Here is a 26,374-nt window from a genome sequence, read left to right on the forward strand (position 1 = left end):
GAGTAGTTTTAACTTTGACAGTGTTCTAATTTCAATCAAAATATTTGGTTTCCATTCTGATTTTTCTTAAATGAGTGTAATTAGTGCATTTTTGTAGCCTCTGTGTATTCAATGTCTGCTTCTGGCTAGCCATCAGCAGCTAAATTTCAACAAACTTATAATTTTGTCAGTAGCATCTTTATTACATTCTTGTGAAAACACAGATTAAGTGATGCAGAAAATAGTGGTGGAGTACTAGTGCTAAGCAGATTTACTTTAGGCTGTAAACAGATCAATATTCTTTACTGATGTTATTGAACATAACTTTACCTGGTCTGATCAATTCTTGGTTTTTTTTAATCTAGCTCATGCTCACAGAAGTGGTTAACAAATTCAAGCATGTAACATGAGAGTTATTTTTGGTAATTCAATACAATTAAATACTGTTGTTTTAGCTTTAAAATATTTAAGTTACAATTCAAGCTTTCAAAAAGTAGTGTTTGTTATGACTATTCTTCATTCTTTCCCATATTTTCTCTGCTTCCAAATCTTATTTGTTTAACATTTTCACCATATTAAGAAATGTTTTAGGTTATATTTTCTTCATATTCATGCTTCAACACGTTTTATACTATTAACAACAGCTTATATTTATGTAGCACATTTAATGTCAGACACCATACCACAGTGCTTTGCAAAATCAAAAACAAATTTGACACCAAGCATGAAAAGGTATTTTAAGTCAGATGGCCAAAAGCTTGATCAGCTAGGCTTTTAGAAATATCTGAAAGGAGAAGAGGGAGGAAAAGAGTCAGAGAAGGTTTTCAGGGAGGGGATTCCAGACTTTATGACCCTAGACAGCTGAAGATACTTCCACCGATGATGACGCAGGTAAATTCAAAAATATTTGAGATACCAGAATTAAAGAAAAAAGATATCTCAGTGTTGTGGAGTTGGAGGCAATTGCTGAGATAAGGAGGACTGAAGCTATTGAAGAATCTGAGATACAACTTTGAGAATTTTATGCCCAAGATGGTGCATAACAACGGGCTAGTGGAAGTCAGTGAGCACAGAAAGTGGCAGGTGAATAGTACGAGAAATTAGAAAGGAATGAACAAGTGTTTCTGTGGCAGATGAACTGGAAATTAGGAAGGGCTACTCAAGCAGAAATAGGCAGCCTTACTAACGGTATGCATGTGTAATTGAAAGCTAATCTTGGAGCCAATGACACCACATTCGGGAAAAGTGTGGTTCAGGCAGTCACTAGGGAGAGAAATGGAGTTAGTGGCTATGAAACAGAGTTTGTAGCAGGGACAGAAGGCAATTCCCTTAGCATCTCATTGACTCTAATCTAATTCATGAAAATGGCAAAAGGCAACTAGTACAAGGGGAAAGATGATGATGATGATGAGATTTTGTACCAACAACTCTTTTAACATGTCATCTCTCCTGTCTTCCATCCAATCACAGATCTTCCTAGCTGTATTTTAGACCACCTTCCTCTACCTCTGTACTTGCATAAAATCCGTCACATCTCTGAATCTTTTCAATTCTAAAAATATCACTGAACTGAAATATTTGCTTTTATTCTGTCCACAGATGCTGCCAGGCCTGCTGAGCATTTCCAGCATTTCTTGCTTCTGTTTCAAATTTCCAGAACTGCTGTGTTTTGTTTTTAAGTGCTGGCTAAATGATAGATAAGGAAGTCTGTATTTATGAAATGTGTTAATTCTTCAGGCAGACCATAGAGTCAATAGATATATATGCAATACTCTGATATGCAGTTTAAGTATGTCTGTTGGTGTAAGTATATTATACAAGGCAGATGAAAGTGCATATTCTCATGAAACACAAATACCTTATTAATAACAAATTACAAATGTGAAGCCCATTCAATAATCTTTTAAGACCTCTTCCTGTTTGTGTGTAGTTGGAAAGCCTCACAAATGTAGTTATTGTGGGAGAAGCTACAAGCAACGCAGCTCACTCGAAGAACACAAAGAACGTTGCCACAATTACTTACAAACCATGGGACTGCATAGTGGTATTTATTCAGGTAAAAAAAACTATTTCATGATTACATAGGATTCCGTAGGCAAGCTGACAGTCCATTCTGCCACTTGTCCCCTGACTCCACATTCTCTGGTGTTATTATTTATGGGGCACCTCCTCAGAAATCCAGGTACATTTGCTGCATTACTAGTGTCCACATTCTTGGTTACGTCTCCAAAAACAAGTCAAGACGTTAGGCAAGCAGGATTTTCCCTTTTAAAATCCATGCTGACTATTAATTGCTATATTTCCATTTCAGATGTTTTTCTATTCTCTTCTTTAGAAAGGTTTCCAAAACATTTTTTTTTTCCTATCACGGATGGTAAACCGATTGACTATAATTCCCTGGATGTGTTCTCCTTCTAAATATTGGAATGACATGAACTGTCCTCCAGGGCTCTAACACCACATTCTTTTCTCGAACAAATCATTAAGTGTGTGAAGAAATGCTGTGCTGTTTTTTCCCTAGATTCCTTTGAAGTATTTTATCATTTTAAAATACATGGATGCGATCCATTCAGGCCTAGAGGTTTTATCCTCTTTACCCTTCTATCCTCTCATGTTGTTCAGTTTATTCAACGTAGCCCCTTTTTTATATTAAGTCTACTTATTTCATTAATGTTTTCATCATTCTACCTCACTGATAAATATCAATATTTCACCATCTCTTGATAATTTCTTGTAACTTTTTCCAGGAGGCAAATGTTTGATTTAACAAGGAACCAGGTAACAGTGATTGTCCCTTAGAGGTGAATAAACCAAGATCAAATGGTGAAGATATCACCTGTCTGAAATGAAGCCAGGCTACTTCTGCTTGTGGAAAATTGCTGAATTTTATGCGTTTTTTCACTATTTTAGCATCATCATAAAAGTATGTAAACTGATCATAATCCAAACAAACAGGTAGTCTCTAACAATTGGCTGTCGTAATAGCTTCAAGTATATTTCATGCTCAGTAAATTGAATAGTAATAATGTTGAAGAGTGAAAAATTCGATTTCAGTAGATCGTACAGTGATATTAAATCTAGACATTCTGCAAAGCGTGGGTTGAATGTATTTTTTTCCTATTAGACCTGATAAAATGTCAGTAGGATATTTCTGTATCAAATTACTTGTCTCAGTTCCAGAGAACAGGAAAATACCTTGTTAAGACTAGGAGTAATTAAGCTATTGACTGTTATTTGTAGTCTTCCTGCTATTTGCTGGATTTTGTCCGTCAACGTGATCCAGACTAATCAAACTTCTATCTCTAATCTCAAGATTCATCATGTTCCTCTCTTCAGTGAACATTGATGCAAAGTAATTATTCAGAATCTCACCCATTCTCTCAGGTTCGAAACCCAGCCTTCCCTCATTATCCTTTAGTGGACCAATCCTTTCTCTAGTCAGAACATTCCTAAGCTCCCACTTCAAGCAAGAATTAGAAGATAGTGAATTTGAAGGACTTTATTTACCCAAATATCGATTTAAGAACGGATTTTTGAAGTATGTTTCCAAGAGCTTGTTTGGCTAGGATGTTCACAATCCACTTAGGATGGGAGTATCACTGCATCTGAGGTGGGCCAAGTTGACCAAATGACTGTGTACTGACCACTTGCGTAAGAGCAATCATTATTATATAACATAGAACATAGAATATTACAGCACAGTACAGACCCTTCGGCCCTTGACATTGCGTTGGCCTGTGGAACCAATCTGAAGCCCATCTATCCCATACTATTCCATTATCATCCATATGTTTATCCATTGACCATTTAATTGCCGTTAAAGTTTGTGAGTCTACTACTATTGCAGGCAATGTATTTCATGCCCTTCTACTCTCTGAGTAAAAAAAACTATCTCTGACATCTGTCCTATATCTATCACCCTTCAATTTAAAGCTATGTTCCCTCGTGCTAGCCATCGCCATCCAAGGAAAAAAGGCTCTAACTGTCCAACCTGTCTAACCCTCTGATTATCTTATATGTCTCAAGTAAGTCACCTCTCAACCTTCTTTTCTTTAACAAAAACAGCCTCACTTCCCTCAGCCTTTCCTGGTAAGACCTTCACCCCATACCAGGCAATATCCTAGTAAATCTCGACTGAACCCTTTCCAGAGCCTCCACATCCTTCCTATAATTACAGTGACCAGAACTGTACGCAATACTCCACATGTGACCGCACCAGAGTTTTGTGCAGCTGCAGCATGATCTCATGGTTCTGAAACTCAATCCCTCTCCCAATAAAAACTAACACACCATATGCCTTCTTAACAACCCTATCAACCTGGATGGCAACTTTCAAGGATCTATGTACCTGTACACAGAGATCTCATTGTTCATCTACACTACCAAGAGCCATGCCATTAGCCCAGTACCCTGCATTCCTGTTACTCCTTCCAAAGTGAATCACCTCACACTTTTCTGCATTTAACCCCATTTGCCACCTCTCAACCCAGCTCTGCAGCTTATCTATGTCTCTCTGTAATCTACAACATCCTTTGTCACTATCCATAACTCTACCAACTTTAGTGTCATCTGCAAATTTATTAACCCATCCTTCTATCTCCTCATCCAGGTCATTTATAAAAATGACAACCAGCAGTGGACCCAAACCAGATCCTTGTGGTACCCCACTAGTAACTGAACTCAAGGATGAATATTCCCCATCAACCACCACTCTGTCTTCTTTCAACTAGCCAATTTCTGATCCAAATCGCTAAATCCCATGCATCCGTATTTTGTGCAATAGCCTGCCATGGGGAACCTTATCAAACACCTTACTGAAATCCATATACACCACACCAACCGCTTTACCCTCATCCACCTGTTTGATCACCTTCTCAAAGAACTCAATAAGGTTTGTGACGTACAACCTACCCTTCACAAAACCATGTTGACTATCCCTAATCAACTTATTCATTTCTCGATGATTATGATTCCTACCTCTTATAAACCTTTTTCAAAACTTTACGGCATAGACGGATTGCACTGAAGGATCTGTTTCTGTGCTGTACATCTCTATGACTTTAAGACTCACAGGTCTATAATTTCCAGAGTTGTCTCTACACCCCTTCTTGAACAAGGGAACAACATTTGCTATTGTCCAGTCTTCTGGCACTATTCCTGAAGACAATGCAATATAAAGATCAAAGGCAAAGGCACGGCAATCTCATCGCTGGCTTCCCAGAGAATCCTTGGATAAATCCCATCTGGCCCAAGGGACTTACATATTTTTACACTTTCCAGAATTGCTAACACCTCCTCTTTATGCACCTCAATCCCATCGAGTCTAGTAGCCTGTATCTCACTATTCTCCTCGACCACTTGTCTTTTTGTAGTGTGAATACTGACGAAAAGTATTCATTTAGCTTAGTGCTTCCCCTAACTCCTCTGACTCCATGCACAACTTCTCACTACTGTACTTAATTGGCCCTAATCTTACTCCAGTCATTTTGTAATTCCTGATATACCCATAGAAACCCTTAGGGTGTTCCTTGATCTTATCGGCCAGTGACTTCTCATGTCCCCTCCTGGCTCTTCTTAGCTCTCTCTTTCCTGGCTAACTTGTAACTCTCAACTGCCCTAACTGAGCCATCATACCTCATTCTAACATAAGCCTTCTTCTTCCTCTTGAGGAGAGATTCAACTTCCTTAGTAAACCACAGCTCCTGCACTCGACAACTTCTTCCCTGCCTGACTGGTACATAGTCATCAAGGGTCTGCAATAGCTGGTCCTTGAATAAGCTGCACATTTTAACTGTGCCCAACCTCTGCAGTTTCCTTCCCCATCTTACGCATCCTAAATCTTGCCCAATCGCATCGTAATTGCCTTTCCCCCAGCTATAACTCTTGCTTTGTGGTAAATACCTATCTCATTCCATCTCTAAAGTAAGCATAACTGAATTGTGGTCACTATCACCAAAGTGCTCACCTACCTCCAAGTCCAACACCTGGCCAGGTTCATTACCCAATACCAAATCTTAATGTGGCCTCGCCCCTTGTTGGCCTGTTTACATACTGTGTCAGGAAACCGTCCTGCACATATTGAACAAAAACTGACCCATCTAAGGTACTTGAACTATAGTATTCCCAGTCAATATTTGGAAAGTTAAAGTCCACCATAACAACTACCTTGTCACTCTCACTCCTATCAAGGATCATCTTTGCTATCCTATCCTTTACATCTCTGGAACTATTTTGAGGCCTACAGAAAACTCCCAACAGTGCAACCTCTCCTTTCCTGTTTTTAACCTCAGCCTATACTACCTCAGTAGACAAGTCCTCAAATGTCCATTCTGCAACTGTAATACTGTCCTTGACTAACAGTACCACACCACCCCCTCTTTCACCGTTTTCTCTGTTCTTGTTGAAATGTCTAAATCCTGGAACCTGCAATAACCATTCGTATCCCTACCCTATCTGTGTCTCTGATATGGCCACAACATTGAAGTCCCAGGTACTAACCCATGCTGCACGTACAATCACCTTTTTCCAGATGCTCCTGGATTAGCATTGGAAAACAACACCAAACAATTTAAAATATGAATTCTTAATTGGAACAGGGCTGACTTTGATGACAGGGGGTGTAACTACAGGAAAATGAAACTAAACATTAACAGGAAAGCGTGTAACAAAGCAATTGATCTTCAGGAAGTAATGTTTCAGATACAGACTAAGTACATTAGAAACAAGGGTGAAAGGTAAAACAGTCAAAGCCAGGATCCTTGAAGGATAAGGAAGATAGAGAATATAATGAAACCAACAATAGATTATATGAATACCAAGTGAATTCGCCAAGCTAAAAGCAGGCCAAATATACTAAGATTAGTGGAGTGATTAAAAAAAAGACTGGCATAGAGTGAATATAAGAATGCAACGGCAGCTAACAAAAAAGGAATCCAAAAATCTTCAAGTGTTGGAGGAACTCAGCAGATCTGGCATCATTTGTAGAGAGAAAAACAATTAAAATTTGGAGTTCAGTGAACTTGAGTGAAAACTGAAATTGCTGGGAAAGGAGGGTACTTAAACTGATGATGGATTCGGGGGACTGAATAGACTACATGGAGAATGGGCCCATGTGAGGGGAGAAAAAGGATTGGCACACAAAGAGATTGCTGATGACAAGCATAGAGAGAGATGAATACTAGGTGAGGTGCTAATGTGAAATATAAATGGTTGAAAATACATTGGCTGCGCTAGGAGCAACCTGTACAAAACAGGACCTAGAGGGTGTGGGGGTACTGTAACTAACATAGAGGGGAGTGTTCACATTTTGAAATTGTTAAACACAATGTTAAGTCATGGGGTTGATAGGGCCCTTCTGGCTTCACCCCTTCCCTCCTGTCCCATAACAACAATGGGTTCCCCATGGTCCTCACTTACTACCCCACCAACCTCCTTATCCAAAAGGTCATGAAGCATCATTCCCACCACTTCCTGCAGATTACCACCATCAGATACATACTCCCCTCCCTTGTCAGCATTATGAGAGGAAGCTAGCTTGAATTTTTTTTTAATTAAGTGTTTCTAAAAAAAGGAAAAAAATTGAGTGAGTGTTGCTTCTCTAGAAACAGAATTGGGAACTAACAGGTAATAAAGAAATTGTGGATGACGTCAACAAATATTTTATTTCTGCCCTCACTACAGAGGTCACAAAAACATCCCAGTTATAGCTTTAAATCAGGAGTGGAAAGGAGAGGACAATTTGAGGAAATTCTAATCAGTAGGAAAGCTGTACTGCTAGAACTGCAAGCTGATGAGCCCTGGTATTCAAATGGACTTCATCCTCGAGTCTTAAAAGAGACGGCTATTGACGGCTGTTGCGGATGGGTCAGTGTTAACAGGACATAGATAGGCTAATGGAATGGGAAGACAAGTGATCGATGGAATTCAATACAGAGACTTGTGCACTACAGCATTTTAGCAGAAGGGTAAGGAAGAGGCAATATTGATCTATTGGCATAGTTCGAAAAGGTTTGCCAAAATACAGGAGTGTGACAGTTCATGTGCATAAATCTCTGAAGATGGCAGGGCATGTTGAAAGAGTGAAAACAGAGAATGCTTGAAATCCTCAGCTAGTAAAGCAACAATGGTGCTGAGAGGCACTAAATTCCCATTACAGAGCAATCACCTTTGATAGTGCAAGAATGATTGGCAAATTGCATGGGAACATGGATATAACAAATAGAAGTATTGAATACAAAAGCAAGAAAGTTGGCCATGAGAAGGTGAGTTTGTTCTCCATGTAGCAAATATAGAAACATAGAAAACAGGAGCACAAATAGACCCTCGGGCCCTTTGAGCCTGCTCTGCCGTTCAGTCTAACCGTGGCTGATCATCCAATTCACTATCCTGTTCTTGCTTTCTCTCCATATCCTTTGATCTCTTCAACCTTAAGAGTTACTCCTAAATCTAATTCCTTCTTGAAAACATTCAATGTTTCACTCTCAACCACTTTCTGTAATGAAAAATTCCACAGGCTCATCACTCTCTGGGTGAAGAAGTTTCTCCTCATCTCAATCCTAAATGGCCTACTTGTATCCTTAAGCCATGACCCCTGGTTCTGGATTCCTCCATTACTGGGACCATTCCTCCTGTGTTTACCCTATAGTCCTGTTAGAAAGATTTAGGGAAAGGACATGTATGGAAGATTTGACCAAGGAAAGTTGTTTCCACTCACTGAAAGTATGAAGACCAGGGAAATAGATGAAAGAGGCTCTCACTATATTGCTTTGATGGTGGTAATGAGGTTTTCAAAATCCAATACTTTCCTTTCCTGCTACCTACATGTCTGTCTTCAACCTGTTAGAAATTTGTGAGCAGATGGTCATGATATTAAGTAACTCGGGCATTTTGCGTGGCCCATTAGATGCCCTCGAATGGACAAGTAACTGCAGGCCTTTGCCGTGCAAGGGAATAGGTCTTCCTTTACAGGCCTTGGATAATATTTGCCCATTTATCATCCATCCTGGCCTTCTAAACTTGGTTGCTTATGCTCCTCAACAGGCCTGGCCCCCTCAAAATGCTCCCCTTACTTAACTTGGTATCTAGTTCTGGCATGGGTTTCCTTTTAGGAGGTGTGCTTTGCATACTGTCTGTAGTTCCAATACTAGCTAGCACTCCTTCCTGTTGGTGCTGGAACCATAGCGCTGCTGGTCATCCATTTAGCCACAAACTCTCTTAAATGGAAAACTGTGTGTATGAAGGGTGGATATCATCTTAAATATCATTGCTGAGGAAAAGCAATAGCATGTCAATCACTCAAAAAGCTAGTTTTCTAATAAATAAAAATACCAGGTTCCTCACCATCAATTGTCTGTCGCAGCACTGTTTGAATGAAACAGTTATGGATTCAGGTTCCCGCTCCAGCGCAGGAGTACGAAATGCTACACTGTTGGAGATGCCATCTTTTAGAGGAGGTATTAAACTGAAATTCCAACTACCTGCTCAAGAATTGTGAGGAGTAGAGGTGTTCTCTTCAGTATCCTGTTTAATGCCTATCCCTTAATCAAAATGACAGAAACAGATTATCTGGTCAGTTTAACATTGCTACCATGCTTCCTATGTTATGGCAGTGCCCACTGAGAAAGGATTTCATTGGTTGTAAAGCACTACGAAATATCCAGTAACTGTCAAAAGTGCTTAGTAAATGGAAATCTTTCTTTTTCTTTGCATAGCTGTAGTGATTCAGGAGTATTTCACTGAATCCAATAGTTTGAGGACATTAAAGGAACTTTCCTTTACTTAATACATGACTGTTTGAGAACTCTGGCTTTGAAATTCTGTAGGCACTTTCTCAGTCACCTTACCTAACTTTGGTGGGAGACTGTAGGGGAAGCTGCAAAATGGCTGTATTCCTGGTTTAACTGGAATACTGCAGAAAGACAAGGGAAATCACCTGGAATTTATGGCTTACACCTTCAGCAATCATATCTATCTGAAATGTAAATGTAGCCAGTTGTCACTGGTTCCACATTACAGAGTAGAATTGGTTTATAGACAACTGGAGGCTACATCAATCCCCGTGATACTGTTTTATAACACTTGTATGTTATTATTTGGATTAATTATCTGTAAGGGATACAAAATCATTCCTGTAAAATCTGTGAATCAGGAGGTGTAGGAGAGAAAGGAATTTAGTAAAAATATAATCACAGTTGAAATGGAATGAAGCAAACTGATGAAACCCCTCCCCCACCCCAAACCAATTGTGGTGCTAATAGGTTTGTAAGCAGTCAAGTAGTAATAAATACATAATAATGGTGCTTAGGGTTTTATTTACAAACAAACACAGGAACTTCATGCTCCAAATTTCTTTTCCAATTACAGACACAGGTTTTGCTTTCAACTTTTCAAGGGTAGGGTATTTAAATAACTTGATAAGTCAATAATTCCACACACCGTAACCACCCTTCATGTACATTTACACCTGCTGTAAACATTTGTAACTCATGTACAATTTGCAACTCATATATGGGTTCAGTTCCAGTCTTGGGTGACTGTTTCTGTGGAGTTTGCACATCCCCCTGTATCTGCGTGGATTTCCTCTGGGTGCTGCAGTTCCCTCCCATAGTCCAGATGTGCAGGTTAGGTGGATTGGCTATGCTATATCTGGGATAATGGGGATTGAGTAGGGGTTGGGTCTGGGTGGAGCACTCTTTGGAGGGTCGGTGGACACTCAATGAGGCAAAGGGCCTCTTTCTACACTGTAGGGATTCTAGACTGTGTTATAAAACTGTCACTCCAGCAAAAATAGGTCACTCGGTTCCAATGGTCCTGCTGAGTTTGGGTATCTCCCCATGTGTGAGTTACCCATTCCCACCCCCATTCCCCAACTGTTGTAAATGAGGCAGGGGCCATTCAGATCCTGGTTCTGAGTGTCGTTGGATATACCCAACCCCACAAAGATCTCAGCTTCAGTGCAGTTTTCACACAGAGGGAAGTTAGTAGGCAGTGGCAAATCTTTAAACCAAGCTGAAGAGATTTAGATGAAGGAAGCAGAGAGGACAGTTTTAATAGGTTGGGCAGAAGAAGTGAAATGGAGATGGGTGGAACATTGCTTTAACAAGTTCACAAGCCCAGGCTTAAAGCACAGCATTGAGCTCCACAAATGCAAGCTTGGCAAGTCAGATTTTTCCTCATGGTTGGCAAGACTTCTTGGGAGACAGGTTGGATGACCCTAGATCAAAAGCAAAGGGTGCAGTGACTGGCTACAGAGAAGGTCTGCCTTCATACTCTGGCATTGTCTTGTTGTTTAATTTAAAAAAAAGAATAAAACAAAAGAAATCCCTCCAGCTGTAGTCTTTCACACCCTATTCCACAACATAATTCCCATGGCCCATTGATGCCAACCTGTGACCTTACATGCCCTACATGAAAACCCATGCCCCTTTGCCATTCTCCATGATTCCACATGCCCTCCATGTCAACCTATGTTCATTGGACCATTTCACATGACCCCATATGCCCTTCGTGTTAACCCTGCCCCTTTACAGTTCCTGTGACAACTTACTGCCCACACCCACCTTTTATTCTTCCACCTTTCAAGCCAAATCACCTCATAACCACTATAGTCAGACCTCTTGACCCATGCAGAGATGAGATAGAACAAAATTCTGCACAAATAAAATGTATTATTGACTTGACTATACTAGAAAAAGCACCTTAATCCACAAAAGCCGATATCTGATATTTATATTCATTCAACTAAATAAAGCCTTAAAACAACATTTCATTCATCCTTTAAAGCAACATCCCACTTCAAGAGGCCATAACCACTAGTAACTATCAATTAAACTGATAAATTACAGGCACCCTACTGTGAAAATGGACAGTTGTGTAATCTGTCATCCAACACTAATAATGGAAGCCGACATACTTTATGTTAACAGGCAGTGAGATAGTAAACAATAATTTTTAATGCTGTCAACAGGTTTTTTTTGCTAAAGGTATAACATGCACGAGTCTTAAATGCCTTTACACCTTGCTTTGATAGTACATTTGACAGGGCTTCTTGACACTTTCCACAACAACTCTTAAGAGCTCCCTTTAATATTTTTGACAGCTCCTTTTGGCAGATTTCTTTAACAGGCTTTTGATTCAGTATGGCATCTCATAGGCAGGTATTATATGGACAACTGCTTTGATAGTTCCAGTTGAGAGTTCCCTTTGACAGAACCTCCTGACATTTTTGATAGGGCCTTTTGACAGGTGCTTTGGGCAGTTGTGACAGTTATGTTTTACAGGTCTGCTGACAGTTCCAATAGGCTTGACAGTATTAGGTTTATGCACTTTTTTCTCACACTTATGCCTACTTTAACAATGGCACAGGAGACCTAACATACCCAAAGGGCACCTGAGTACTGGATACAAAGGGGTACCTTACCTGTCCACAGGGGTAACGTGGCCATCCAAATAAATCCACAAAGTCCAGACCTGCTCTTATAGCATCTAATCTGCAAACATTGGGTTTCACACTCTAAAGCTGCCAAGATTTGAGGGGAGCACAAGTGTAGTGGTTGTGCAGTAATGCCACTGGACTAATCCAGAAATTCAGGTTAAGGTTCTGTGGACATGGCTTTGAATCCCACCCTGACAGTTGCTGAAATTTGAATTCAATAAAATCTGGAATTAAAAGAAAGCAAACCTAAATGTGACCATGTAACTTTTGTCAATTCATGTAAAATTCCATCTGGTTCACTAATGTACTTTAGTAAAGGAAATCTGCTATTCCTTATCTGGTTTGGCTGACATGTGATTACAGACTCACAGTAATGTGGACAGATCTTAACCACGGCATTTAGGGGTGGGTAATAAATGCTGAGCTAGTTGATGATGCCCACATCCCACTAATGAATTTAAAATAACATTCCATATCAATTAAGCCAGTTACTGAGCTGAATGGCATGCTGCTTCTGTAAAATGTGTATTCAGGAAGATCAGAGTGCACTGTCCCTATTCCTGCACCTGCAAAAATCAGAAGTACCACGTTCACAATGGGACTTACAATTTTAAGCCACTTCCACCATTTGCCTCCCTGTCATGGGGAAAGTCTGAGCCTTCATCTTGCCTAATCCCTAATACTATTGAAAAATAATTTTCAGAATCTCTGATGACCTATTTTATCCATTTGTGTTCATTAGGATAGGCAGTTGGGAATAATTATGTTCAAAAACAAGTTTATTTCCCAAAGGTCAGACATAATATCAAAACCAAAACTGCTGCTTTTGTTTTGGTTTATCCTTAGACAGTATAGTCTCTGGCCTAAATTGTATTTAATGTGTATCAACATACTAGCAGATGTGTAGTTACGTATTTCCCCCGTATAAGTGCCGTTATATTTTTCTTATGATTTAGTTGTAGTAGACTATTGGACTATGTTGATGAATCTGGATTAATACAATGTCTGAGGTGCTGCCACTAGAATATTGCTATTCTTTACTGAGCTGCAAAATATTCTGTAAATTCTTGTTCCTTTCCTGTTCTTCCAGACTCAGGAGGAAATGTCTGTTGTAATGCAACTTAAGGCCATTTCTTCACCATAGCTTACTAAACGATCAGGACTAAAATTTACCAGAAACATGCAAATTACTTTGTATATCTATTTGCTACCACTGTGGTTGACTTGTTTTTAATCAATGCTGTGCTTTCAGTGTTTCTGATTCTTATGGATTTGACAGTGTAAGTTATTTTCTGATTGGGACAAAATGCTGTCAGTTTGAAAGGCTGGATGAGCCAAGTAACTAATTAATGAAAATAACTAGTTGTGACATAGTTATTTCAACCTGCTGAACCAGCAAGCTTTACTTATTCAATTATAAATGGATTTTAATTTTTCTTTTGTTTCACAGTGAAAGAAGACAACAAATCACATGATTTAACTGAAGGAGTATGCAAGATGGGATCAGAAAGAGCTATGGTACTGGATAGACTTGCAAGCAATGTTGCAAAACGCAAAAGTTCAATGCCACAAAAGTTTGTTGGTAAGTATAAATATTTGATCACAATACTCATTAAGTAACTAGCTGTGTCACACAAGTTGCACAGCAGTGAACACTGGTTTGAAACAGCTATTTTTGATGTTTGAATTTGAGTTTAGTTTCTTCAGTTTATTCATTTCGTATTTGCCCTCGTGACATGAGTTTCAACAATTTTGTGCCTTTTATTTACTTGAGATTAAAAGTAAAATATGATCATACTGCATTGACTGAATATTTTGTGAATTGGAGAAAAGGTGACAAATAACTTACCTGGTCAAGTTGCCAGCATTAAAAGATTGTGAACTAATTCATAATGATAAAAACAAAAGCATCAATTTACTATATTAAAACAATTTGAAAAACTGGAATACTTTGAACATGCTTTATAAGATGGAAAAAACAGGTCTGATTCATTTCTCCCATGATGTACTGCTTGCAAAACGTCAAACTATAATTTTTCTGTATTGGTTTGAATGAAATGAAGTCCACATGATGTTTTACTATTAGAATGGCATTATGGTTATGTAATGTCATATTTCATATGTCATTTCTGTAAATTTACAGAAGTAAAGAAATAATTGTGTGTATTTAGCACTTTAGTATGATGTCAGATGGCTTATGTCATTTCACATTTGAATTAGTTACTTTTGTCCTGCACATTTTTTGATTTTGATCAACATGGAAGCTGGAATTTGGGTGGTACATAAGGGGAAGAATGTTGTCCTTTGCCCTGCGTTCCTGAGATGAAACCTCTTGTCTGTTACCTAGGCATGCTGTCTGAATTTGAGGTTAACATATATGCAAATTGAAATTATGTTATCAGTAATTTCAAAAATGGAATTGAGCTATTTAAAATAAACAAGTTGCCTCCTTTATTATAATGGACAAAATAATGTATTCTGTACAATAACATTTATTACAAGGGCAACTTAAACCCATTTACATGTTCAGAACAAAAGGAGCTATAGCTTAAACTTTAAATTTGTGCAATTTTACTCCAAAGCTTCAGAATGGAAACACATCTTTAGAATTTGAGTGTCAAAGTTTACATGCCCAATTTACAACCACATAAATCTATTCATTAACTACCTGAACCACAAGTACTAAATTTTCAAGTTTTTTTTAATTTTCATTTATATATACAGCTAAGGTAGCAATTTGCTGCTAATAATCAGATGCTGAATTTTGGATAAATATGTTGCTCCAGTGTTATTGTCACCCCTACCTTATTAAGCATAAACGTCATCTAAAATGGGAATCATAATAGATGAAAAGACTCGAGACTTTTAAATTGCTGAATATATTTTCCTATCATGTTCAGAAATTAGTGTAATTGCACACATGATATTTGAGCCTTTGTGCCTGAGTCAAGTCCAGTACTTCAACTGGAGCACTTTATTTTAAACCACTTCCCAGTTATTTCTCTACATCCTTATATACTTATATATATTTGTTTTCTAATAGCCAGTTATATTTTAGATTTCCAGGTTCCAATAAGCACCCAACCTTGTAAAGACTTTCCTTTATCTCCCCTCTAGTTCAGCTAACACTATATGCCAGCCACTGGAAGCAGTCTTTCATTATTTATCCTCCTAAAACTATTTATAATTTGTAAACAGTCGTCAGATTTTTCCCTTCATTTTCTCTGTTCCAATCCCAAGAAAATCCACTTTTTTGAGTCTTTCATTATGAATAGATTCTCTCTTCTTAGTGAATCTTGAATACTCCTTTTTATGCTTCTCACCACCACCCTATTACAAGCATACAGCTGCTCACAACTCTCCAGCTGTTGCCTAACCAATGAATTGTAAAAGTTCAAACCCACTTCCTTGTTTTATATTCTCTGTGCTCCAATCTGGAAGCCTCAGAAATCTATTTGTCTTTTTGTAGCCTCTTTTACTTGTACTCATCCCTTCAAAGATCAAGTTACCTTCTACTTATATTGTTTCACTGTATTAAGAATCTTAGCATTTAGGAAAAACATCCTTTTTAGATTAGATTCCCCATAGTGTGGCAACAGGCCCTTTGGCCCAACCAGTCCACACCAACCCTCTGAAGAGTAACCCACCCAGACCCATTTCCCTCTGCCTGATGCACCTTGCACTATGGGCAATTTAGCATGGTCAATTTACTTGACCTGCACATCTTTGTGACTGTGGGAGGAAACTGGAGCACCCGGAGGAAACCCATGCAAACACGGAGACTATGTGCAAATTCCACACAGACAGTCACCCAACGCTGGCATCAAACCTGGGACCCTGGTGCTGTGAGGCTGCAGTGCTAACCACTGAGCCACTGTGTCCTTTTTTCAAAAACTTAAATGATAATCCATTGAATTGAAGTGTATCCAACACTTAGTTGCTCACTTCATAAAAATATTCGTCAACAATCTTCCTCAGAGTTTACCATGCCCCCTAATTTGGTATCATCAGAATATCATTTATCAGCTGCCTGCATGCAATTTATTATTAAAAATGAAACAGAGAATAAGTACCAAGATTGGTGCTACTGATACTAAAAAAAATTGTTGCTATACTTTGATTTCTAATCCTGAATATTCACTATGGGTTTCTTTGATATCATTCATTTAATTTTGATAACATATTTTCTATGGGATAGCTTACAAAGTGCCTTCTGAAATATGATGTACCACAGTTACTTTGTCCTCGTTGTTTATAAATTCTAGGATTTCCACAGTGAATTATTTAAATTCATCAAGCACAACCTTCCCTTAGTGAATCTCTGCTGACATTTGCCAATTAGCTTCACTCACACAAATAGTCTTTAATACCTTCCACATTGGCAAAAAAAAATACAGGAACTCAAACCCATTCTAGTTTAATTCCCTTTTCCTTTTTTCATATTCTACCTTTATTTTAGTTTTACATAACCTCTCCTGCCTGCCTAAGGCATATCACTCCGTATCTACCCAATAATACAGCATTTTAGATTACTTTGCCTCTTCACCAAATCTTTTCTTAACCACTCATCCATGTGCTGTAAGACCCGTCTCTCCACCTGCTACTTTTGTTTAAACCCCCTCTGTTGCTGTACTTGTCTCTCTGTGAGAACATTGGTACTAATTTGCTTTATTTGGAAATACATTTGCTAGTAAATAAAGTAAATTAATAATTGGCACTATTCTTGGTAAATACATCATTAGCTATTGTAGTTCTGCTATCAATATTGAAATGCAAATCAATTTTAATTAGTGAAAGCACCTAGATCACATTATATCTCAATAACACTTATCTAATATTAGTACGAGTGAAACAGTTTAATCTTTGTGTTGACTTTTTTTTCAGAATAAGCAATTTTATGGTTTATGCAAGTGTTACAGCTGCAGGATCCGTTATTTTTATAACAGGAAGTCTGCTGTTTATCCAGTCTGTGTAAAGTAATACTGTATTGGTTGTTCATATGCTAATTACACAGGTGAAAAGAAGCTGCAGCTTGATATTTCAGAGCTTCAGTATGACGCTAATTCAAATTATGAAAAGGAGAGTGAGATGATGCAGACTCATGTTTTGGATCAAGCAATTAACAATGCTATCAATTATTTAGGGGCTGAATCCTTGCGTCCTCTTGTCCAAACTCCTGCTGGAGGCTCTGAAGTGATACCAGTAATAAGCAACATGTACACCATGCATAAAACCCATTCAGATACACAGAGTCATGCTAACAGTGCCGCAAGCCAAGATGGTGCCATAGAAAACGTAGTGCTTATTTCGAAAACAAAATCACAGTCATCAGAAAGAGAACCATCTCCAAACAACAGCTGCCCTGATTCCACAGATACTGAGAGCAATAATGAAGAACGAAACAACCTGATTTACCTGACAAATCACGTAGCTCCACAGGCAAGAAATGGCTTGCCTTTAGTAAAAGAAGATCCTAGATCCTATGACATTATGAGAGCAGGCATGGAACCCAATCAAGAAATCATCAAAGTGATTAGTAGTGAAGGAGAACATGTGAAAGTGTATAAATGTGAACACTGCAGGGTACTTTTCCTGGATCATGTGATGTTTACAATACATATGGGGTGCCATGGATTCCGTGACCCCTTTGAATGCAACATGTGTGGGTACCGAAGCCAGGATAGATATGAATTCTCTTCACACATAACAAGAGGAGAACACCGTTTTCATATGAACTAATGAACTGTTTCAAGCTACATTTGGACATTCTTTTCCATTTTATGCGATTAATTACAATTTACACAAAAAAAAGAGAAAACCAAAATCATTATCTAATTTTTTTTGTATATTTTTCATTTATCCTTCTTGTTAAAATTGTTAATTGCAAGATGTCAACAGAGTTTTATACAATGTATTGTACCATCAGACCTCTCAGAATCAATACATCTGAAGGAGATTGTATTTAATCATATTTGGCATTTAAATTATTTGCTTAATGTCTTTAACTGAAATCTATATGTGAACAGTTGATCACAAACCTCAAACTGATAGGTAAGAGCTTGCATTTTTATTACTGTAGTTTGCAACAAGCGGTACTAGAATTTTTAAACAGTTTAAAGCTTTTTAGTCCAGCATCTTTTATAAAAAATATCGATAGATGTGAGTAATACAGTGTTGTAAATTGTAGACTGGCACTATGTATATGTCTTGTTTCTTTGGCTGTGCTCCTTTTTTGTAATAAATTACCAGCTAAAACTTGAGAGCTTCACTAAGATACTATTTGCATTTTGACCTGTTAAAACTGAGTCGTATCTACATAGTATCTTGAGGTTCATCGTTTACACAGAAATTGTGCCTAATATTGTTGGTTACATTATTGGAAACAGTTTTCTGACAAAAAAAATTGTTATTATTCATTGATTCTATAAATGTATACGTATTTTCTAATGTTTATCTTTATTTCAAATCCAATAGGTTTGTTTTATTTATTACATTGTTAGATTTTAAACTGGATTTATAACCTCACATTTCTAATTGAAATATTGATGAGTAGTTGCTATTTCTTTGGCACACAAAGTTTATATATATATGTTAATTTAAATATGAAGTTAAAATGTCTCAATCTTTAGATGTGTTTAATAGAAGTAGCACAGTATGCTGAACATTCTCAAAATGTAAATTACCAAAATGCATCTATATTGTTGCTAATATTAAATTATAATTTCGGAATGTGGCACCATATAAGAAAACATTTGGCCCATTATGCAGGTATTAGCTATCTAAAGAATTATCAGCATTGTCCTAATTCAATACCCTTCTTCTGTTTTGAATATTTATTCACTTTTCTTTTAAAAGGTATTACGGATTTGAGTCCTACCACTATTACTGGTGGGAAATTCTGTGTCCTAATAACTGTGTGTCCGTGAATAAGTTTCTCCTAATCTCTTTAATGTTCTTTTGGTGATATTGTGTGTTTGTCTTTTCCAACTCACTTCTGCCAGAAATAAATGTTCTCTAATTATCTTCACAACAAGTTATATTTAAATAGCACCTTCAACATCATAAACCTCCCAAGGTGCTTTACAGAAGCACTCTAAAACAAAATATGACTAAACCTCTCCTAATTTGGAACAACTTTGAGACATTCTCTTTGTCTTCTTTGTTATATTGATAAGAACCTAATTACTCTGATCTGTCTTCATTAATGTCTCTTGTGAGTTGTATGCAAATAGTGAATCTCTTCCACACACTCAACGTGGCCTTGACAGATTTCCTTAAAAACACCACAAACTGGACACAGCTTTCTAAGTTTAGATGCCCAAAATGTCGATTTTCTTGCTCCTCGGATGCTGCCTGACCTGCTGTGCTTTTCCAACACCACTTTGATCTAAACTCTGGTTTCCAGCATCTGCAGTCCTCACTTTTGCACAGTTTTCTGAATGCAGTGTAACCAATGACTTATCTCAATTTGGCATTTCTATTTGCTTTGGTTACCTAAGGTATAAAGTTCAGTGTTTGCTTTTTAACTATTAAGTATTATTATCAATTTACCCTTCCACTTGCACATTTTTGATTCTGAACCCCAAAATCTCTCTACTTCCTGACTATATTTGAAGTCTTATTGCCCGGTACAAAATGGTCGCTCCTATTCTTCCTTCTAAAATGTATTGCTTCATACCTCTCCAAACTAAATTGTATCCAGCACCTTTCTGTCCAAACTCTTAACCTAACCATGTAGTCTTAGAGTTACTTACAGTCTGCTTCCAATTTTATTTTCCTCCTTAATCCTGAAATTTCAGTCCATAGCATCATAAAGGTAAGCTTTCAAATGCATTAAGGGCTTTGCAATTAAATCACCAACAATATTGCAGTGTTATCCACCATTCGACATAATGGTACCAAAAAAAATTGATAAAAATCCCAAACTTTTTTGAATTACTAAATTATGTTCCACACCAATAGTTGAATAAAAGTGTGTATATACCTTGTACAAAAGCCTTGACCAGAAAACTGTTACAGTATGTAATTAGAATGTAAAGAACAATGCATTATGTTCATTTTAAACTATTAGTGGAAATGTAATGTTCAGTTCATTTTTAAATCAACCTTAAGGTAAAGAAAAAGTACAGATCAGCTGTGACCTAACTGAATGCTGGAACAGGCTCAAGGGGCTGAGTTACATTCTCCTCCTCCCTATGTTCATTTTCCTAAATTAGTCTTTCAAACATAATGCATCAACTTTTAACATCTGATACTTAAACTTTTGTTATTAGTGTCTTAAAATTTGTAAAACATAACAAAATTTATACTGCATTTAAAAAGAAGTATCAACTAAAACAACATGAAACCATCCTCTGGTTGGAGAGAGAGAAAGCAGAAACTCTCAACATTTCTAATATGGAAGTTGTCTTTGTAAATTTTGTACAAAAACATTTCTAATACTAAATTCACATTTTAAAATGCTTTAATGTTTATTTAGTTTGTTACAATTTATCAGATAACATTGATAAAATGTTATGTTTTTTTTCAGTCTTTTACCATTTGAAGTTGTATTATGATGACCTCCATTATCTCTGGAAAAAAATAGATTTCGCTTGACAAAAGGAAAATAATTAAAAAGTATTAACTCTTCAAAATGTCTCATGTCTATTGAAAGTACCTAAACTGAAGTTACAAATTTATGTAAACATGTAAGACCATGTGGATGGTAAGATGAGGGGGCAGTTGGAATCTAATAGCGTCTGACCGATGTGGCTATGGTGAGATTTGTGGCAGAATCAGTTGAGAAGTCTGCCAAAGCCTATCACAACGTAGAGAGCAGCTCACGCTCTTTTATGTTTTTCACAAGCAGTGTGGCAGGATTCTCACTAGGCCGTAGCAAGTTTCGCATTTACAGTGATTATTGCTTGTTAAACATCTTCTTAACAGCCCAAGTCATGTCAATAATAATCAGCCTTCCATCTTACCAAACTCACCATATAAGCTTGATGTCAGGAAAACTTGACAAGGAAACCAGTGCAAGCACCTTGTAGATTTAACTTGCTGCTTGCTGCAAACAATCTTCATGTTAGTGTTTGTTTTCCAGCATCTCTGGACAACTTCCCTGGGCACTGGTCACAAAAGCTCACTCCCATAGACATTGGCATGTGACGTGTTTCAGTCTGTAAGAACCCTCATGACACATCACGCTTAAAGAACATTGCTGCTCTTCAATGCTGTGTCTCAGGCTGCACTGACAACTATCATTATAATGCTACAGCAAGGAGACTGTGTGCTCAGAAACACACAACCACCTCATGGAGTGGACCTGGCTGCATCTCGGGGCTCTTCACTCACTCTCTTATTCCTCACTCACTCTGAGCATATCTAGATGCTCACAGCTTCCATGCTCTGCATTACCTTGCCTTGCTGTTTCTGATGTTTTTCTTCCTCAACCATACATACCAGGCTCATATTACAGCTGTCTGGACAGGCCATTTAGCCCAGAGACAAAACTAGCAAACTCATACTTGTCAGAAAGCCTCAGTCAGAGCACGGTGGGGTGGAGGGGGAGTGGTTCCAGGCACAATAATTCAAGGGTAACCTTCAATACCTGCTCGATATGTTCAATCAAGATTCTTTCCTCATCAGGTGAGGAGTAAATGATGGTCAGCATACTACGTGATTTGACTCTTTCTGCCCTATTGTGGGCTGTTTTAAGATTAGATTAGATTTAAGATTAGATTAGATCCCCTACAGTGTGGAAACAGACCCTTCGGCCCAACGAGTCCACACTGACCCTCCGAAGAGCAACCCACCCAGACCCATTCCCCTACATTTACCGCTGCACCTAACACTAGGGGCAATTTAGCATGGCCAATTCACCTAACCTGCACATCTTTGGACTGTGGGAGGAAACCGGAGCACCCAGAGGAAACTCGCGCAGACATGGGGGAGAATGGTATTATTGATAGTGTTAACTGAAAAATTTCAGTACAAAATGGAAGGTGTGCTTCACTATTGCTGGTGTGTTTCTTTGAATTAGATGTTAAACTTTCTATCCTCTCAGGACATTGAAGTTCCTATAGCACTGTTGAAAGAGAGCTGAGGAGTCCTATTGGCATCCTGAACAATATTAAACCTGCAAACAAATTCAAAAACTCATTTACCTAATTATTTAGTGTATTACTGTTTGGAATCTGTATTTGTACTGAATTGAATTGGCTATAAGAGGTTTTGCAATGGAAGGGTCATGGAAACACAATAGAATCTCTTTCTTCGGTAAATTTTCAGAGATTGCACAACATGGTTGCCTTTTACAGACACTGCTGTTTGGGTGGAAATGTCAGCCCTGACATCAGCCCATGTTATGGTCAGTTAAATAATACTCGAAAATAAATTATCAATGTTATGACTAGACCCCAGAAAGAGAAAACATATAATGCAGCAAAGGGCAGTGAATTCCCAAACCAGAGAATTGGGAAGCTTACAAAGACCAACAGAAGGCAACAAATAAAGAAATAAGGAGGGAGAAGATTAAATATGAGGGTAAGCTAAATAATATAAAGGAAGACTGTAAGAGTTTCTTTAGATATATAAAAGGCAAAATAGAGGCAAAAGGGGACATTGGGCTACTGGAAAATGACACTGGGGTGATAGTAGTGGGGAACAAGGAAATGACTGAGGAACTGAATATAATTACTTTGCATTAATCGTCACAGTGGAAGACACGAGTAATATCCCAAAAATTCAAGAGAGTGAGGGGCAGATTTGAGTATGGTGGTCATCACCAAGGGGAAAGAGGTAGAAAAACCAAATGGCCTGAAGGTGGTTAAATCACCAGACCGGAAGGACTACATCCCAGCCATTAGTGGTGATCTTTTCGGAATCGCTAGAATCAGGGAGGGTTTCAGAGGACTGGAAAATTGCGAATGTGACACGCCTGTTTAAATAAGGACTAAGGCAAAAGATGGAGAATTACAGACGGATTAGCCTAACCTTGGTCATGGGTAAGATCCTGGAATCCATTGTGAAGGATGAGATTTCTGAATACTTGGAAGTGTATGGTAAAACAGGGCAAAGTCAGCATGGTTTCATCAAGGGGAGGTCATGCCTGACAACTCTGCTAGAATTCTTTGAGGTGGTAGCAAGCAGGTTAGACCAATGAGAGCCAATGGATGTTAGCTACCTGGACATGAAGAAAGCCTTTGACAAGGTGCCGCACAGGAGGCTACTGAGTAAGATAAGGGTCAACAATATCAGAGACAAGATGGATAGATGTTTGGCTATCGAGCAGAAAGCAGAAAGGGTCTTCCTCAGGATGGCAGCTGGTGACAAATGGTGTTCTGCCAGGCTCAATGTTGGGACCACTACTTTTCACTTTATATATTAACGATCTAGGTGAAGGAACTGAGGGCATTCTGGCTCAGTTTGCAGATGATACAAAGAGAGGAAGAGGGATAGGTAGCATTGAGGAGGCAGGAAGGCTGCAGAAGGATTTGGACAGGTTAGGAGTGTGAGTAAAGAAGTGGCAGATGGGAGTACAATTTGGAAAAGTGTGAGGTCATGCACTTTGGTAGGAAGTATAGAGGCATGGACTGTTTGCTAAATGGGGAGAAAATTGAAGTGCAAAGAGACTTGGGAGTTCTAGTCCAGGATTCTGTCAAGGTAAACTTGCAGATTGAGTCAGTAGTTAGGAAGGCAAATGCAATGATGGCATCTATTTTGACAGGACTTGAATATAAAGGCAGAAATGTATGTCTGAGGTTCTGTTAGGTTCTGGTCAGGCCACATTTGGCGTATTGTGTGCTGTTTTGGGCTCCATATCTCAGGAAGGAGGTACTGGCCTTGGAGCGTGTTCAGAGGAGGTCATGAGAATGGTCCCAGGAATGAAAGCTTAACATAGGAGGAATGTTCGAGGACTCTGGGTCTATACTCGATGGAGTTTAGAAAGATATGGGGAGATCTAATTGAAACATTCAGCATACTGAACAGCCTGGACAAAGTAGGTGTTGGAAAGATGTTTCCATTGGTCGGAGAGATTAGTACCCAAGGGCACAGCCTTGGAGTAAAGGGAAGACCTTTTAGAACGGAAATAAGGAGAAACTTCTTCAGTCAGACAGTGGTGAATCTATGAAGTTCATTGCTGCAGAAGGCTGTGGGGGCTAGGTCATTGAGTATGTTTCAGATTGAGACAGATAGGTTCTTGAGAATCAAGGGGATCAAGTGTTGTGAGGAGTAAGCAGGAGAATGGGGTCAAGAAACTTATCAGCCATGATTGAATGGTGGAGTAAACTCGATGGGCTGAATGGCCTAATTTCTGCTCCTATGTCTTATGGACATAAGGTTCTCAAATCCAATACAGTTCCAGACATGATACACAAAACTGTTAATTCCCCAGGTCAGAGGATGAACTGGATCCCCTTCTTATCAGCTCCTTTAGTTGGTTGCAGCAAGATTAATTTAGGAAACCCTTCATTTTGTGGTCACTTCTCTCCCAGAACGTAAATGAACTTATGTTTTTAAAAGGAACCAATTTAACCAGATTTCCTTGAATTAATAAAAACTGAGTTTATTAATTTCCACACCCGAGAGGACATATTAACACAACACACGTATACAAATTGGAAACAAGTGGCTATTGCAGTGCAGCTATTGCAGTGTTACTGCTGGCACTGATATTGGTAATTGAACAATTAGTTTTACAATCCTTTTGTAGGTTGGTTGAAATTTTGTAGTTCTGATACTTTTTTGCAATTTAATTCTGTATTCAGGGTGAGACTGTCCTTTTGTTGTCCTATTTCCTTCTGTCTAGTTTCCAGCACTTGGAGTGAGTGAAGATCATTTTACCTGCAACACAGAGGTGGCGAGTGGGTAGTTCTTTGACTGTGACATTAGCAGCATTCTGATGCTCGAACCCAACTGTTACATTTACGAATATTCAGTCCCACATGCACACACTCCAGTAGAGTTGAAACTGGCTTTTTAATGCCATGTGTATTCTTTAAATCAAAAAGTATAAAATCTGTCAGCAATTTGGCGCATAATATCCAGGGGGTAGCTAGCTGTTGAGCAGGAGGTCATCAGTCTGTCATTATCTTTGTACTCCTAAGAAATCACAGTTGAGACTATTTTGTCTCAGCTTTTCCCCTCTTTCAAGGGCTGTTGTTTGAAGTTCCCTTCATATCTGTCGGTATGACATTCTGTGGGTCTATCTTTCCAGACAGCCACTTAATTTACATCTGCAGCTATCTTTGTCTGCATCATCCTCTTTTAAAAAACTACATTGTGGAATTGCAACTTAAAAATGTTCACAGTATTTTGCGTTTTTGACTAATGGTCATAATACCACAAAAGAATTGGTCAATTGACTGTCCAATAGTTTTTGCGATATAAAAAAGTTCTATGTGATGAATAACATCACTTTTGCGAATTGATCTGTGTATTCTTGCAATACCTTAATGTTATTCTGCCTATAGATTCTACTATTATAGGACAAGCCAAACAGAGAACAGCCAGGGAATTCCTAGAGGCATGGCACTCATTCACAGGTTTTATCAACAAACACATCGACCTGGACAACCAGAACTGACAACCGGAAGCGGCAGAGACAAACCACTATAAATGCCAGAGGAAACAACAGAGAAGCGCTTCACAGGAGGCTCCCAAGCACTGAGGATGTCACCTAGACAGGGGATGAAACGTCTGCAACACAAATTCCCAGCTCGGCGAACAGAACCACAACAACGAGCACCCGAGCTACAAATCTTCTCACAAACTTTTTGTTTCTTTTTTCTAACTTTTCAACTGCTTCCCCTTGTAAATTTCTTTAGTGAATGAGGGAGGGCAGGTATTAAAGGGAGATGAAAGTGGCTGTCTCAGCTATTACTATATTACTATTGGTGCAGATAGAGAGATGTCCCAAGTGAATTAGTGGGAGCAAAAGAGGACAAGCAGAATCCATAGTGTTGGAGCTATGGTGGG

General features: G+C 38.4%; 1 protein-coding gene across 6 annotated transcripts in view; it reads left to right on the plus strand.

The window, feature by feature from the left end:
• The window catches only part of ikzf1 (IKAROS family zinc finger 1 (Ikaros)), a 93,019-nt gene extending 72,009 nt beyond the window's left edge, over positions 1-21,010 (plus strand). For 5 of the 6 annotated variants that reach the window (XM_072575606.1, XM_072575607.1, XM_072575604.1 and 2 more), the window contains exons 6-8: positions 1,910-2,035; positions 13,863-13,994; positions 17,427-21,010. In XM_072575606.1, coding sequence (XP_072431707.1) covers positions 1,910-2,035; positions 13,863-13,994; positions 17,427-18,151 — 983 coding nt within the window. In that variant the 3' untranslated portion in view covers positions 18,152-21,010. The remainder of the gene's footprint in view (positions 1-1,909; positions 2,036-13,862; positions 13,995-17,426) is intronic. The other variant, XM_072575609.1, reaches the window with a different exon arrangement.
• Positions 21,011-26,374: the final 5,364 nt, after the last annotated feature.

This window comes from Chiloscyllium punctatum, chromosome 8 (genome assembly GCF_047496795.1).
Source record: "Chiloscyllium punctatum isolate Juve2018m chromosome 8, sChiPun1.3, whole genome shotgun sequence".
Taxonomy (NCBI): domain Eukaryota; kingdom Metazoa; phylum Chordata; class Chondrichthyes; order Orectolobiformes; family Hemiscylliidae; genus Chiloscyllium; species Chiloscyllium punctatum.